The sequence below is a fragment of the Marmota flaviventris genome, chromosome 17, assembly GCF_047511675.1.
Source record: "Marmota flaviventris isolate mMarFla1 chromosome 17, mMarFla1.hap1, whole genome shotgun sequence".
Classification (NCBI taxonomy): Eukaryota; Metazoa; Chordata; class Mammalia; order Rodentia; family Sciuridae; genus Marmota; species Marmota flaviventris.
Window position 1 is genome coordinate 41,534,559 of NC_092514.1, and position 14,923 is coordinate 41,549,481.

At 36.5% G+C, this 14,923-nt stretch overlaps 1 protein-coding gene across 5 annotated transcripts in view; it reads right to left on the bottom strand.

The window, feature by feature from the left end:
* Window positions 1–730: 730 nt before the first annotated feature.
* Window positions 731–14,923, bottom strand: part of Ggnbp2 (gametogenetin binding protein 2) — a 34,418-nt gene continuing 20,225 nt past the window's right edge. For 2 of the 5 annotated variants that reach the window (XM_027950282.2, XM_027950280.2), the window contains 8 exons: window positions 11,341–11,544; window positions 10,069–10,243; window positions 8,273–8,467; window positions 5,252–5,399; window positions 3,811–3,936; window positions 3,581–3,729; window positions 2,218–2,466; window positions 731–1,374 (listed from right to left, as the gene is read on the bottom strand). In XM_027950282.2, coding sequence (XP_027806083.2) covers window positions 1,171–1,374; window positions 2,218–2,466; window positions 3,581–3,729; window positions 3,811–3,936; window positions 5,252–5,399; window positions 8,273–8,467; window positions 10,069–10,243; window positions 11,341–11,544 — 1,450 coding nt within the window. In that variant the 3' untranslated portion in view covers window positions 731–1,170. Of the gene's footprint in view, window positions 1,375–2,217; window positions 2,467–3,580; window positions 3,730–3,810; window positions 3,937–5,251; window positions 5,400–8,272; window positions 8,468–10,068; window positions 10,244–11,334; window positions 11,545–14,923 lie in introns of all 5 variants that reach the window. The other 3 variants (XM_027950281.2, XM_027950278.2, XM_071603650.1) reach the window with 2 other exon arrangements.

The window sequence follows — 14,923 nt, forward strand, 5'->3', positions numbered from 1 at the left end:
AGGGTACTCCACCAAAGTTCTGAAAACTGCCTCATTTCTGCATTCTTTATATCCTTCCAAAGAAAAAGGGTCTCTGGGGCCCAGGATGTTGCTCAGTGGATTGCCAAGCATGCACAAGGCCCCAAGATGATCCCCAGCACTGCAACAGAAAGAGATAAAGAAAAAAGATCTTTGAATATTAATTCAAGGAACATTCATTTGCCTATCCTGTGTTTTGCTCCAAGGACAAATATTAAAGCAAAACCAGCCATTGCTTTTAGAGATCTCAAAAGGACACCTAATTATAATGGTGGTGGAGAGGGGATAGGCCTCAGAGCCAAGTGCAGCCTTCTGATCCCAGTCACACATGTTGAGTAATTACTTATTATATAAGCCTTAACTGAAATTCTGTCAAGTGTTGTTTTCTTACTTTTGGGTCAGTAAGAACCTCTGAATCTAAGAGGTGTTTTCTGTTACCACTTAGGGGATTTTAAATAATAACAAAGTTTTATGAAAAAGATGCTAGCCAGTATTTAAAGGTATTGCAGCAAATTTATTCTTTCAGAGCAAAAGACTAGAAACTGCTTTTCTCAATTGCCAACTCTGATCAAGGGAAAATTTTGTCTTCAACAATCCATATATCTCTATCCTCATATGCATTTCATCCTTACATAAACACTGGCCAAGTACCAAGTACAGGCAGCAAATATTAAAGTACTGCCACACATGAAGTAGAAACATGTACACCACATTCTACTATGCGTATTAATAAATATTCTTTATTTTAAATTTTGCACATCGCGCTTTAACATTACATCCAAACATTTCGCAAGTGGATGTCTACTTTGTAAAACCATATATTCAGCTCATTGTCATTTCTGTACAGAAGTATAAGTACAACATTACTTTTTGCCACTAAGTTGCTTTAGTAAGTCTCACAGGAAGAGAAACATTTAATGAAAAGAGATGGCTTAAATCATATGGCAGGCCTGCGCAGCCACAAAACTAAGGACACAAGCCTGAAGAAAGAACAAACTAATGAAGTTACCTCCACCATCTCCCAAAACAAGAAAGAATCACATTGATTTAAGATAAAATTTTGCCATAAGTCACTAAATTAAGTTTTTTTGAAAGAGAAGGCGCAGTAGTCATCTTGAGTGTTTCATTGAAAGACAGAGCTATTTTATTTATTTAATTTGCTCCAGCCGTTGTCAACCAGCCACTACAAATGGGCCTCTTGTGGTCATTTAAGCGGCAGTATTTGTTAAATTTCTCCTTCAGATGCTGTCGGTATTGTTCTCTATTGCTGTAGAAAGACTGATTATTAGCCATAAATGACTGTATTTCATCTTGTGAGATAAAGATTTCCTCATCTGAAGTACATTCAGACTCATCCTGCAAATTAAAGCAGTAGTTAAGATCATGACTTTAAGAATGCAAAATGCTATGCTGACAGACTAGAAGGACAGCTGAAAATTAAAGCTTTTTAGTTTCAGTTCAGTCACACTAAGTCTTTAGTTGGAGTGTTTAATAAGCATCATATTCTTCTGTCTTAGAAAGTAATAAGTGAGAATAAAATCTATCTATTTAGAATAAAACCTAAATTCTATTTGGTTTGAAACCCCAAATCTACAATTTATCCTAGATGCCTCTGAGTCCAGAGTATCACCATAGGTATCTGCCTTTGAAAAAAATGATTAATTAGAGATGGTTGCAACAACTAGTTAAGCAAATCTGAACCAAACTTGCCATGCATGTGGGACCCCCTCACCGACTCCACCCCCATCACTTATGGATCTGGTATAATTAAAATATCAGGAGTTGATGTCAATTATAAAGAGTTTTCCAAGCTCAGTTCTGCTTTTATATCACATGACACCTAAAGGAAGTAAACTAGAATGCAAGCTCTAGTTCAGATTCTATATTTTCTTTTCTGATCTCAAAGGGTAGCTACTAAAAATTACCACTCAGGTGGAATTTGCTTATAGAACACTTTACGGAGGCAGTTCCTAGATTAAATGTTACCTCTATCCTGTTCTCCTCCCAAGTAGTCTCTCATAACTTTGAGATGAAGAAGAAAGTGTGCTCTACAGCAGTTATGTAAAACACCAATGGGAGAAATAGTCACAAAATAATGGAATATTACCCTACATTTTTTAAAAAGTGTCTCTCTATGCCCCACCTGAAACCCTGAAATACTATCCCCTTATCCACAATAAGGCATAATGTACTACTTACAAGGAGTTCAACTAAGCTCTTGGCACCTTTTCCGGAATCAGGACCAAACAACATTTCTGTGGGTTCTGCAAACTGTGGTACATTTTTCCTATGCTCACACCAAGGCAGTGGCTGCCCACCCTTTTCAGCACTGCAACAGCTTTCAGGATGTGCATCTTTGGTCTTGTCGCGGTGAAACACTGTGTGCACGGTATTTCCTGAGGTCTCTCGATTACCTGGATCTGTAATACAGCTTCCAAGCTTTTGGATCTGAAACCACAACAAAAGATTTCCCAAGTAAAAAGGCAGAGAATAGAGGCTAGGGTTGTGGCTCAGTGGTAGAGTACTTGCCTAGCACACGTGAGGCTCTGGGTTCGATCCTCAGAACCACATTAAAAAAAAAAAAAAAATGAAATAAAGATATTATGTCCACCTACAACTCAAAAAAATCGAACCCAGGACCTCGCATGTGCTAGACAAGCACTCTACTGCTGAGCTACAACCCCAGCCCCGGTGTTAAATCTTTAGAAGGAAAACTCAATAACAGCAACAGCTGCCAATTACTAAATACAACATATCTTAGATGCTATGCTAATCTGCCATATAATCTCATTTCCTCTTCATAGACCCTAGAAAGATAGAAAATAGAAACTATTACCCAATTTTACAAATTAGAAAAAACTAAACAAATTTCTCAAGACTACATAGCTAATAAGTGAAAAAGTATTATGAAGAGAATGAATTAGATTTATAATTTGTAGACTTGTGGACAAATACCCTCATCCCCCGCTTGGCCCATAACCCTTTCATACACACACAGACAACCACAAGATGAGCAACCAATGGAAGTGCATGAAATACTCATTCTTAAAAAAAAATACAATTCTATACTCAGCCATAAAGAAAAATGAAATTATGGCATTTGTCAGTAAATGGAAGGAATTGAAGATTATCATGCTAAGTGAAATAAGCCAATCCCCCCAACCAAAGGCTGAATGTTCTCTCTGATAATATGGATGCTAACACACAATAAGGAGGGGAGTAGAGAAGAACAGAAGTTCTTTGGATTAGACAAAAAGGAATAAAGGGAAGGGAAGTGGGAGGGGAATAGGAAAAAGCAAAATGAATCAGACATATGTGAAAACACCACCAGTGAAACTCCATATCATGTACAACCACAAGAATGGGAAGTTATACTCCATATATGTATAACATGTCAAAATACATTCTACTGTCATATATAACTAAAAAAAAAAAAACAAATTTAAAAATTTTTAAAAGCAACAAAAACAAAACAAATCCTAGCAGCTAAGGTGTACATTTACTTCAAGGAAAACAGATCGTTCAACAGCAAAGGTTTAAAATTGCAATTTATGACACTTACATGTTCATCACATTTCAACAACTTGCTTTTCTTTTTCTTCTTTTTATTTTTTCCTTTTGTGTTGTTCTCTTCGGAATTTGCCCAACATTCAACGCAACTATCACCATCATCTTCTTTGTCTTCACAGTGATGAACACAGGAGTCATCACCTGCAAAAATCAATAATCATTCTTATTTATGTTCTTAAGTCAGCCATGTAGAAATAATTGGGAAGATTAATCTGAACCTACCGTGTTCATCATGATTACAAATGCCTTCAGTGCAGGCAACATCTGAACCCTCCCGGGAACCTGTTTCACTCCCCTCCATGCTAGATGAATATCCACAATCACTACCATTACAGTGTGGAGATATGCCTGAGAAAAAAATGAGAGTTAAAATTAATATACCAGGATTTATATTAGGACAAGGAAAGAACCAACTGGGAGCCACAGAAGATCTTCAAAATTGGTGGTATATTGAAAATGAGTGAATAAATGAAAATGTGATTAGGGATTTACAGCTTTGTGCTTGTGTCAAACAATAACAAATTAAAGAACAAAGAGAAAAGAAATATTAAGCATCTGAATAAAGTATATGCTTTCAGCAAGAATATAAAGCAATTTTTTTCTTGTTGTTTTAAATTTTGAGACAGGTCTTATTAAGTTGCTTAGGGCCTCTCTAAACTGCTGAGGCAGGGGCTGGGGATGTGGCTCAAGCAGTAGCGCACTCGCCTGGCATGCGTGCGGCCCGGGTTCGATCCTCAGCACCACATACAAACAAAGATGTTGTGTCCGCCGAGAACTAAAAAATAAATATTAAAAATTCTCTCTCTCTCTCTCTCTCCCTCCCTCTCTCACTCTATCTTAAAAAAAATAAATAAATAAACTGCTGAGGCTAGCCTCGAACTTGCAATCCTCCTACCTCAGCCTCCTGAGCACCTGGAATTATAGGCATGCACCACTATACATGGCTATAAAGCAATTTTTAAATTCTGGATTCCAAAATCTCTAAAAAGTTCTTATATTTAGGGTCGGGGTTGTAGCTCAGTGGTAGGAAGCTAGCCTAGCGCATGTAAGGCACTGGGTTCCATCCTCAACACCACATAAACATAAATAAAGGTACTGTGTCCATCTATAATTTAAAAATATTTCTTTTAAAAAATTCTTACATTTAAAAATATTTTTTGGTGGTATTAGGGGTTGAACCCAGGAGTGCTCTATACTGAGCTACATCCCTAGTCCTTTTTATTTTTATTTTGAAATAGGTCTTGCTAAGTTGCCCAGGCTGTTCTTGAACTTGTGATCCTCCTGCCTAGGCCTCCCAAGTAGGTGAGAGTACAAGCATGTGCACCACCACATCCAGCAAACTCTTATATTTAAAAGAAAGAACAAACTCGGTAGATTTTTTTCTTGGGGGGGGCTGGGCAGGGGGAGAAGGGGGCACTACCAGGATTGAATCAAGGTTGAATCAAGGGGCACTCAGCCATTGAGCCACACCCCTAGCCCCTTTTTTTTTTTGTATTTTATTTTGAGACAGGATCTCACTGAGTTGTTTAGGGCCTCAGTAAATTGCCTAGGCTGGCCTTGAATTTTCGATCCTCCTGCTTCAGCCTCGTGAGTCACCAGGATTACAGACATGTGCCACTGTGCCCAGCAAGAGTTAAATTTTAAAAATAAATTATTTACTTACCTTTTTTTATTTTAGGGGACCCCAAAAGATTGCCACTGCTAGGACAGGTACATGATGTATTTTCGTTGGTAACAATTACTTCTACACAACTATTACCATCTTCAGTGCTGCCACAGGCTTTGCAGCTATTTTCTATGAAGTCTGCTTCCTTTAAGTATGAACATTAAGAGACGGTAAAAAGATTAATCTCCATAATGGCTACATTTCAATTTCTTTTACTAATTAGGAGTTACAAAGTTACCAATTGAAAATATTCTTCTCATGAAAAATAATCAAGCCACTTCAAGACAGTAAACTATCAGAGAATAAGTTAAGAGTTAATAGTACCAAGCAAATTTAGGATAGCAGCTATCTCAAAATGTGGTCTACTGACCTGAGGGCGGTTCCCTAGGTCAAAACTATTTTTATTATTAATACTTAGATACTATTTGCATTTTCACTATATTAACACTTATACTGACATATTAACACTTATACTTTTGGTGTCAGTACACCAAAGCAGTGGTGTACTAAAAAGTACACTAAAAGTCATCATATTCTTCACTTGTCATGTACTTGCAGCAAAAATAAATAAAAGATATTTCATTTATGGTTTTTTTTTCTCCCCCCATCACTGGGGATTGAGCCCAGGACCTACCACATGCTAGGCAAGGACCCAACCACTAAGCTAAATCCCAAAGTCATTTTTTAAATTCTGAGACAGGATCTCACTAAGTTGCTAAGATAGGCCTTGAATTTTTAATCCTCATGCATCAACCTTCTGAGTAGCTGGGGTTACAGGCATGTGCCACTACACCACCTTATGAATGTCTTTGATGAAGCAGTAAAAATATTCATTTTATTAGATATCAACTATGAACAGAGGTCTTTTATACACTCTACATGACCGATGAAAAGTATGCTTAAAGCACTTATGTTGCATACCAAAGTACAATGGCTACCTCAAGGAAAGATATTTGTGCAACTGAGCTGCAAGCTAAACTAGTTGCTTCTTTCCTGGAACCTCAGTTTCACTTGAAAGAATGACTGAGAGAACTATGGTTATTCAGACTTGGATATTTAGCAGGTATTTCCTTGAAAATGAATGAAGTCTGTTACTTCAAGGAAAACAATGAAGGGTCTATTATTGTCAATGATAAATTTTAGCCTTTGAAATAATTGTCAGAAATTTAAAAATCTGCATATAATGTTGTAAACTTGAAGCTTCCTAATACAAAGATTTCTCTTTTTTTGTGTGTGTGTGTGGTGGGGGGTGTGGGGAGGAGTACTGGTGATTGAACTCAGGAGCACTCGACCACTGAGACTCAGCCCTACTTTGTATTTTATTTAGAATCCGAGTTGCTTAGCGCCTTGCTTTTGCTGAAGCTGGTTTTGTACTCGCAATCCTCCTGTCTCAGCCTCCTGAGCCACTGGGATTACAGGTCTATTTTTCTCTTTTGAGATGGGGTCTTAGCATGTTTCCTATAGGATAGTCTCAAATTTGTGGGCTCCCATGATCTCAATTCAGCCTCCAAGCAGCTAAGGCTACAGATGTGCACCCCACACAGCTCTACTACTTAAACACTTATCTAATGAGGTAAGTAGTGATTTTTAATATATGTGATTATCCAACATTATGTAATGAAATGTCAGTATCTGGATGGTCTGTATAACTCAATGAACCAGTATCTTTCAAATGAATTCCAATGCACATTACATGCATGAGTAAAAGACCTATTCAAAGTGTAACACAGTCCAAAAGATTTTAATTTAACAGATTATGAAGGCTGGGGATGTAACTCAGTGGTAAAGGACTTGCTGAGCATGCACAAGGTTCAATACCTAGAACCACACAAAAAAATAAAAGAATATGTTTTAAAGGGCATTTATAAAATGTCCAATCCACATTACAACTAATCTTTCAGAAACGAATACTTCTTGAGTTGAAGTATCAAAGAATATATTCAACTATATGAAAAAGCTATAGTAAAATAATCCTCCTATTTCCTATCATACACATATGTCTGTGTGAGACCAGACTTGATTCACATGCTTCCAACCAGGCTAACAACACAAACCAAGTGAATGCAGAGGCAGATAAAACAACTTAACTGATCCTTCTAAAGATATTTGCATTGAAGATATTTGCAAAAATATAAGAATATTCTTTTTTCCCCCCAAATAGCTATTAAAAAAAAAAAAGTCAATTGATTAACATACAATGGGCTTATGGTTTTTTGTTGTACTAGGGATTGAACCCAGGGGCACTCTACCACCGGGCTACATTCCCAGCATCTTTTTCAAATTTTTAATTTAATTACAGACAATGACTTAATAAGTTGCCCAGGCTGGCCTCAAACTTGTGGCCCTCCTGCCTCAGTCTCCCTAGTCACTGGGATTAGAGGCAAGTGCTACTACCCTAGCAAGGATTATGGTTTCTAAATTAATAAATAACTTAAAATTTCTGTTTTACTTTCTAATTCAGTAAGTATTATTAAGTATTTTTTAAAAAGCTCTTTGAGTACCTTAATTTTTAAGACTATAAAGGGATCTTGTGACCAAAAAGTTGAGAACTGCTCTAGATCATACACAGAGCTAACATTCAACATTTTGACTTTGATCTAACAGCACAGTAAAGTCAGGTAAAGAGATAACTATTCAACATTGTATAAAACAAATGCAACACATTAAAAATTTGGCTTACACAGAAAAAGCCAACACACCATCTGCAGGAGCTCACATCTGGAAAAGCACAGTAAAAAATGTCCAAATCTAGCCAGGGATGGTGGCGTACATCTGTAATCCCTGTGAGTTGGGAGGCTGAGGCAGGAGGATCACAAGTTCGAAGCCAGCCTCAGCAATTTATCAATACCCTGTCTCAAAATAAAAAATACAAAGGACTGGGGACAGTCAGTGGTAAAGTGCTCCTGGATTCAATGCCCAGTATTAAAAAATTTAAAAATGCCCAAATCTAGCAAAAAAACAATACTTCTATCCAAAGCAATATCTATACACATATGAATTGGTACTAAAGAATACTACCTTCTCTGGGCTTACTTCCTTTTCATCTGCTGTTTGTAAAGGAGTAGGAATATCACATACACACTTATTTTTTCGTCTATTCTTCCGTTTTTGGCGTTTCTTTTCTTGCTTGAGTTCTCTTACTCGTTCCTCTTCTGAAAATTCCTCACAGAGTTGTTCCAAGCGGCTAATACCCTGTACTTTTTCCACAGTCATCTATTATAAAAATAATTTGAGAGTAAATATTGATCATAACTTCATTATTCCATGGGAATTCCCATTTGTTAAATTTCAATATCACACACATACAAATAATATTTCATGCTGCAATTTTACCAGTTTCCATAAAGAATTTTAAACTTTAGTACCATTGTTTTTCCCTTTTGCAGTGGTAGGGATCAAACACAGGGCCTTGGCCTTGTTTTAATATTTTAAATAATGACAGTCTTAAAAAACCATTCAGAAAGTCAATGTACGACTAATCCCTCTTGGGAAGTTATACTTAACATAAACTCCTATTCCAAACCAGCAATCTCTTACTTTTAAATTTCAGAATTTCAATGATGTAGAATGAATAATAGTTCATTTCTTTACACAAAGAAAAGAGTATTTAACCTAATTAGATGATCTAATCTCTTAAGACACCAAACATTCAGAGAAAAAGAACTAAAAATCTGTTGCACGAAAATTAGTATGAATCTCAAACTCTCCAGAACAGGGTGCTTCAAAGTTCATGGGCTTGTGGAATTGTTTCCATCCATTCTCAAAAGGAACTAGTGAGCCAGTTAAAACGCTACAACTATGCTTTGGCATATACAAAATATTTGCTAGCCAAATACGTATGTTGTATTAAAAAAAACATTACCAAACACAAGTACTAAATTCAAGAGTAGCATTATAAAAAGCCTTCAGTATGCTTCCAAAAATATTTATTTTGTGTGTGGTACTGGAGATCAAACCCAGGGCCTTGTGCATGCCAGGCAAACAGTCCACCAGTGAACTATATGAACTATACCTTCAGTCCCTAAAAGTTGCATCATGGCATGCATATTCCATTTATTTCAAACAACTGGACATCAGACAAACTGGAACTCATTAAAGGTTTCTAATTTTGTTGCTTACTATTTGTTGTTCTTAACTTTTCATTAGTTATTTTTCATAGTAGCATCTTTTTAATCAGCCACTTCAGTTTCTAACTCTAAGAAAGTCCAAAAACCAAGGCTGGTGAAATAACTGGATTAAAAAAATAAAGAAAAATCTACAAACTTCTAAATTGCAGTTCCCTAGGGCCCCTCTCTATTCAACGCCAAGAAACTTCAGAAGTGGATCAAAGCTCTGAGGCACAAGTGATTTAAGATTAAGATTAATTAAGATTCAATTAATTAATTTTCAATCCAGTAACTTGACTGAGCACTCTTGGACATGGAAGCAGCCTACTATTCCTTTATTTTATTTTTTGGTACAAGGGATTAAACCCAGGAGCTCTTAACCACTGAGCCACATCCCAGGCCTTTTTAATATTTTATTTAGCAACAGGGTCTCACTAAGTTGCTTAGGGCTGCATTAAATTGCTGAAGCTGGGCTTTTTTTTAAAAAAAATATTAATTTTTTAGTTGTAGTTGGACACAATATACTTATTTATTTTTATGTGGTACTGAGGATCGAACCCAGGGCCTCCCCACATGCGAGGCGAGCACTCTACCGCTGAGCCACAACCTCAGCCACTGAGGCTGATTTTAAACTTGCAGTTTTCCTGTCTCAGCCTCATGAGTTGCTGGGATTATAGGAAGGCACACCTGGCAGTCTACTGTTTTTACCTCAAAGCTTTTGCGTAAAGCATCAACACCAAGATAGAAAAGCATCTGCCATGTCTGTTCTTCTGCCCGTAATTTTTGCCAGATTCGATGCAATCTTTCATAAAGATGAATTCCCAAGCAAGTTAGAACTTCTTCTTGAGCTATATCTATTGTCTTAGCATGCCTTTCTCTTCGCCTAAAAAGGAGAATAAATCACACATTAATTCCTAACACCCTTAACTAAAATAATAAGAGATGAATAATACATCTTCAAGTTTAGATTTAAACAAAATCTACCAAATAACAAGACAGTTACATGTTTAAATTCAATATAAACATAAATACACAAGCACGCAAGAATGTAACCAACAAGAAATATATATACAAGTAGAACACAATCATAATATTGCTAAAAATAGTAATTCAGGAACTGGCTCTAAAGAGATGAGTTTTAGGGCACAGAGAAGTCATGTGAGTGTCTACTTCACAGTAGACATGACAGTTCCTTTCACGTTCCAATTGTAGTAAAAATGCCTATTTGTTGTTTGGTTGGTTAGTTGGTTTTGTAGGAGAATAGAGAAAGGCAATGCCAAGGTGATTTAATCAAGGGCAAAAAAAAAAAAAAAAACCCTCTAGGCTAGTCTCAATAGAGTGTTCATAGTACTACAGTGATAAAAGAGGTCTCTGAATTCTAAAATGCCTGGTTGAAAGTAGGCACTCAAATGAGGTTTCCTAGACCACAGATATAAACCACACAAAGGATTTGATTTATGCTATGAACAAGTTCTTCTGATTTTATTTTCACAACAAAGTCAGATATGACATGTTAGAACCTAACATATAAGAACCTTATATAATTTAACAATAATATAAAGTACACAGTTCATGAATTACATTCAATAAAGCATTTCTTAACCCCCTGCTGAAAAGATCTTACTTCTATGCAAACACCATAGTGAATAAAACCTAAACAAGTGAATAAAATCTAAACATGATAATGCATGAAGAAAAAAATCCTTCTAATCATTTTCAAGTGAAAATGATAATTTATAATAATGATAGCCAAAAGAAGCGGAGGGGGGGGCTGCCTCCCTTCCCTTCAAGCAAGGAGCAGAGGACTAAACCACACACCACAGTTTTTCCATACTTTCACTCAATCAATTAAGAAAGCACAATCAATATAGGCATACTTCATACATATATGTACTGAGGCAGAAGATGAGGGAAATAAACTTAGTAATAAAATGAAGCAAAGCGCTAGATAACCCATTCTAGCAAACTACATACTCATACCCTCCTGCGAACTCTGGCTCGGCACGACCCAAAAGATGAGCAATGAAGTCTGTTTCACAGCAAACATGTATGTGTCGCTCATGTGGACAGCACCGCAAGCCTTCATAAAGTGCAGCACAGTAGCCCTTTTCTTTGCTGCAATCAAGCTCACCAATAAGGATATTGTATGCGCGAAGGACTTTATTTTTGCAATCAGTGCAAAACCTGTTGAAAATAAAAACCTCGAAATTAAGAATTGGCTATGTAATTATTTCATGCAGCATATAACAGTATACTAGATGATGGCACTCCCCTCCCAGATATAAAAAAGCCTCCATACACACATTAAAAACATACACACGGCTGAGCACACTGGCACATGCCTGTAGTCCCAACTACTCAGGAGGCTAAGCAGGAAGATCGTTTGAGTCCAGGAATTCTAGGCCAGCCTGGGCAACATAGCAAGATCCCATCCCAAAAACCAAACAAACAAAACAAAACAAAAACATATACATGTAAGATAAACACAAATTTGGGATTACATGAATATAGCTAGATTGTCATTTGGTAGTGATTTTTTTTTAAAGTAAAGAAGCACATCGCCTAAAAGAATGAGGCAGATATTTACTTATTATTTCATAAAATACATGCCCAAAATGTATTAGTTACCAAGGGCTAGCATATCTCTCTTTCAAGGGCTATTTGTACAGATCAGAAATAAAACAACAGAGGCAACAAACCAATGACTCTTAGCCAAGTTCTCTCTTCTTCCCATCTCTTAAAATAATTAGTTATCTTCTGCCAATAAACTTTGATATAAATTTTTATTACAACATTTAAGCACATCACTAGTTAAGCATTTGGAGGTGAGGCTAGGGATGGAGAGAAGAATGACAAAGTGTTACAGGCATTTCAAATTTTACTTATAATTTCCAAAATGTCAAATTATTTCTTCCAAAAATGTATATATCTCCATACACAGACATAATATAGAGAACATATACACAGAAACGTGTTTAAACTTAAGTGTATATAATGTATCAAAAGTACAGAAGAATTATGTCAATTTAGAGGAGAAAGAATGTTTTCACATTTATCAATCAGAAATAAAACAATAAAGCCTGGTTTCTTCATCTTTGAATTCCTGAAACAAGAACTTGGTTTAATTAAAAAAAAAAAAAAAGAAAGAAAGAAATCAGGCTCACAATATTACTAACTGGCTCTCTAAGAACAGCTGTGATAGAACTAGGAAATTTTGATCTTTTTGACTTAAATTCATCTTCCAAGTGAACTCAACAACTCCCATGACTTTAGCCAACATGTCTATAATGACTCATGACACTATAGCTGTGTTCAAGTCTCTGTTCTTGCCTGAAGGCCAAACCCATATTGAAAATAGTGAGACAGCAGAGATAGGAAATACTGTCTGTTCTGTGTTCTCTCTTGATCCCTCTTAAAAGTCAACCAGTCTAGAAAAACCTCAGTTAATTCTAAATTCTCCCCCAAGTCCGCCAATTAAGGGTGGAGTCAATTAACATTCATTCTGTCTTTTCTACATCTCTTGTAAGTCCCTTCTTTTCGATTCCCTCAGCCCTGGTTTTAAAAGTTGAACAAGAAGAAAGAAAACAGTAAAATAAAAATAAAAAGCTTAACTGGCTTCCTTGATTCCACTCTTCCTGGTGCTAATGCATTTCTCACACCAAAATAATATTTCTAAATATTATTTTGTTGTTTATTAAAGTGTTGTTTCTCCGTTTGAAAATGAATTCTCCGTTTTGCTCTGAATTCCTATTATTTCTGTTTTGTTCTTTTCTTTTGTGGGAAGGGTGTAGGTAATGGGGGTTGAACCCAGAGGTATTTACCACTGAGCTACATCCCCAGTCCTTTTCAATTTTTATTTTGAGACAGGGTCTTTACTAAGTTGCTGAGGCTGGGAACTTGTGATCCTCTTGCCTCACCCTACTGAATTGATGGGATTAGAGGCATGTGCCACCTGCCCAGGATTTTTTAAGAAGGAAACAGGGTTTTGTTACATTGCCCAGGCTGTCGCCAAACACCTGAACTCAAAGTGATCCTTCTGCCTCAGCCTCCTGAGTAGCGAGGAATAGCTAAGAGTACAGGTACACACTACCTTGCCAGTCTGCTATTATTTCTGATTTATGCTTCTTACTACAGTATTTAGTCTTATAATTGCCACACATTACTTTGGTGCATATGTCTTTCTGACCTGATAGTGGATAACTGTGCTTCTTTAAATGTATACAGGTTAAATTAGAGGCCCCCCTGGATAAACAGAGGCAATAATGCTGACAAGCAACATTAAATCATTTTATTTACCTAACACTTTAAAAATGAATATAGGTGCAGTGGCACACACCTATAATACCAGTGACTTAGGAGATAGAGGCAGGAGGATTGCAAGTTCAAGGCCAGTCTTAGCATATTACATAGGGCAATGATTTCTTGTATATGACACCAAAAGCAGAGGTAATTGACACAAGACAATAGGGATTTCCTCAAACTTTAAAATTTTTGCACAGCTGGGAGTGGTGGCAGGCATATGGTCAGTAATCCAAGCTACTCCTAAATGCTAAAGAAAGAGTACTGCAAGTTTCAGGTCAGCCTAGGCAACTTAAAGAAACCCCGTCTCAAAAATAAAAAGGGCTGGGAATATAGCTCAGTGGTAGTGTTTTTGCACAGCATGCACAAGGCCCTGGATTCAATCCCCAGTGCCACAAATATTAAATAAATAAAGGTTAGGAATACAGCTTATTGTTAGGAATATAGCTTATTGGCAGAGTACTTGCCTAACATGCAGGAATTCCTGGGTTCAATCCCCAAAACCACTTCAACAACAAAAAAAGACTTTGTATAAGAAAGGAACCAATCAGCAGTGTGAAAAGACAACCACGGAATGGGAGAAATATTTGCAAACCATATATTGGATAAGGGGTTAATATATAACTCTCACAATTCAGTAAAAACAACAAAAATCAAATAACCTGATAAATCATAATGGCAGAGCACTGCTCTAGCAACCCTATAGTACTAGAAGTCCTAGTTTTGGGGTTTAATCCTCAGCAATGAGGGGGAAAAAAAAAGATAAATGAATTGAACAGACATTTCTCCAAAGATGATATACAAATGGTCAACCACAATTAGAAAAGACCTCATACCTATTAGAATGGGTTCTATTAAAAAACAAAAAATAACAAGTGTTGGCAAGGATGTAGAGAAATTAGAATCTCTGCACAATATTGGTGGGAATACAAAATGGTAGAGCACCATGGAAACCACTATGGAGGTTCCTCAAAAATAAAACTACCATATGATCCAGCAATCCCACTCCTGGGCATAAGAAATATATGCAGCAGTATTCACAATAGAGATTTGGATCCTATCTCAAAGTTTTAAAAAAAAGGGCTGGAGATATGGCTCAGTGGTTAAGCATCCCTGGGTTCAATCCCAGGTACCAACAACAAAACACAACAACAACAAAATTTGTTAGGAGGGTAAATTTATGCTTTTTGTTCTTTTATAAAGAAAGAAAAGGAAATTTTTCCTTTCGGTGAGGAAAAATGAACACAGAAAAAATAATACTTCT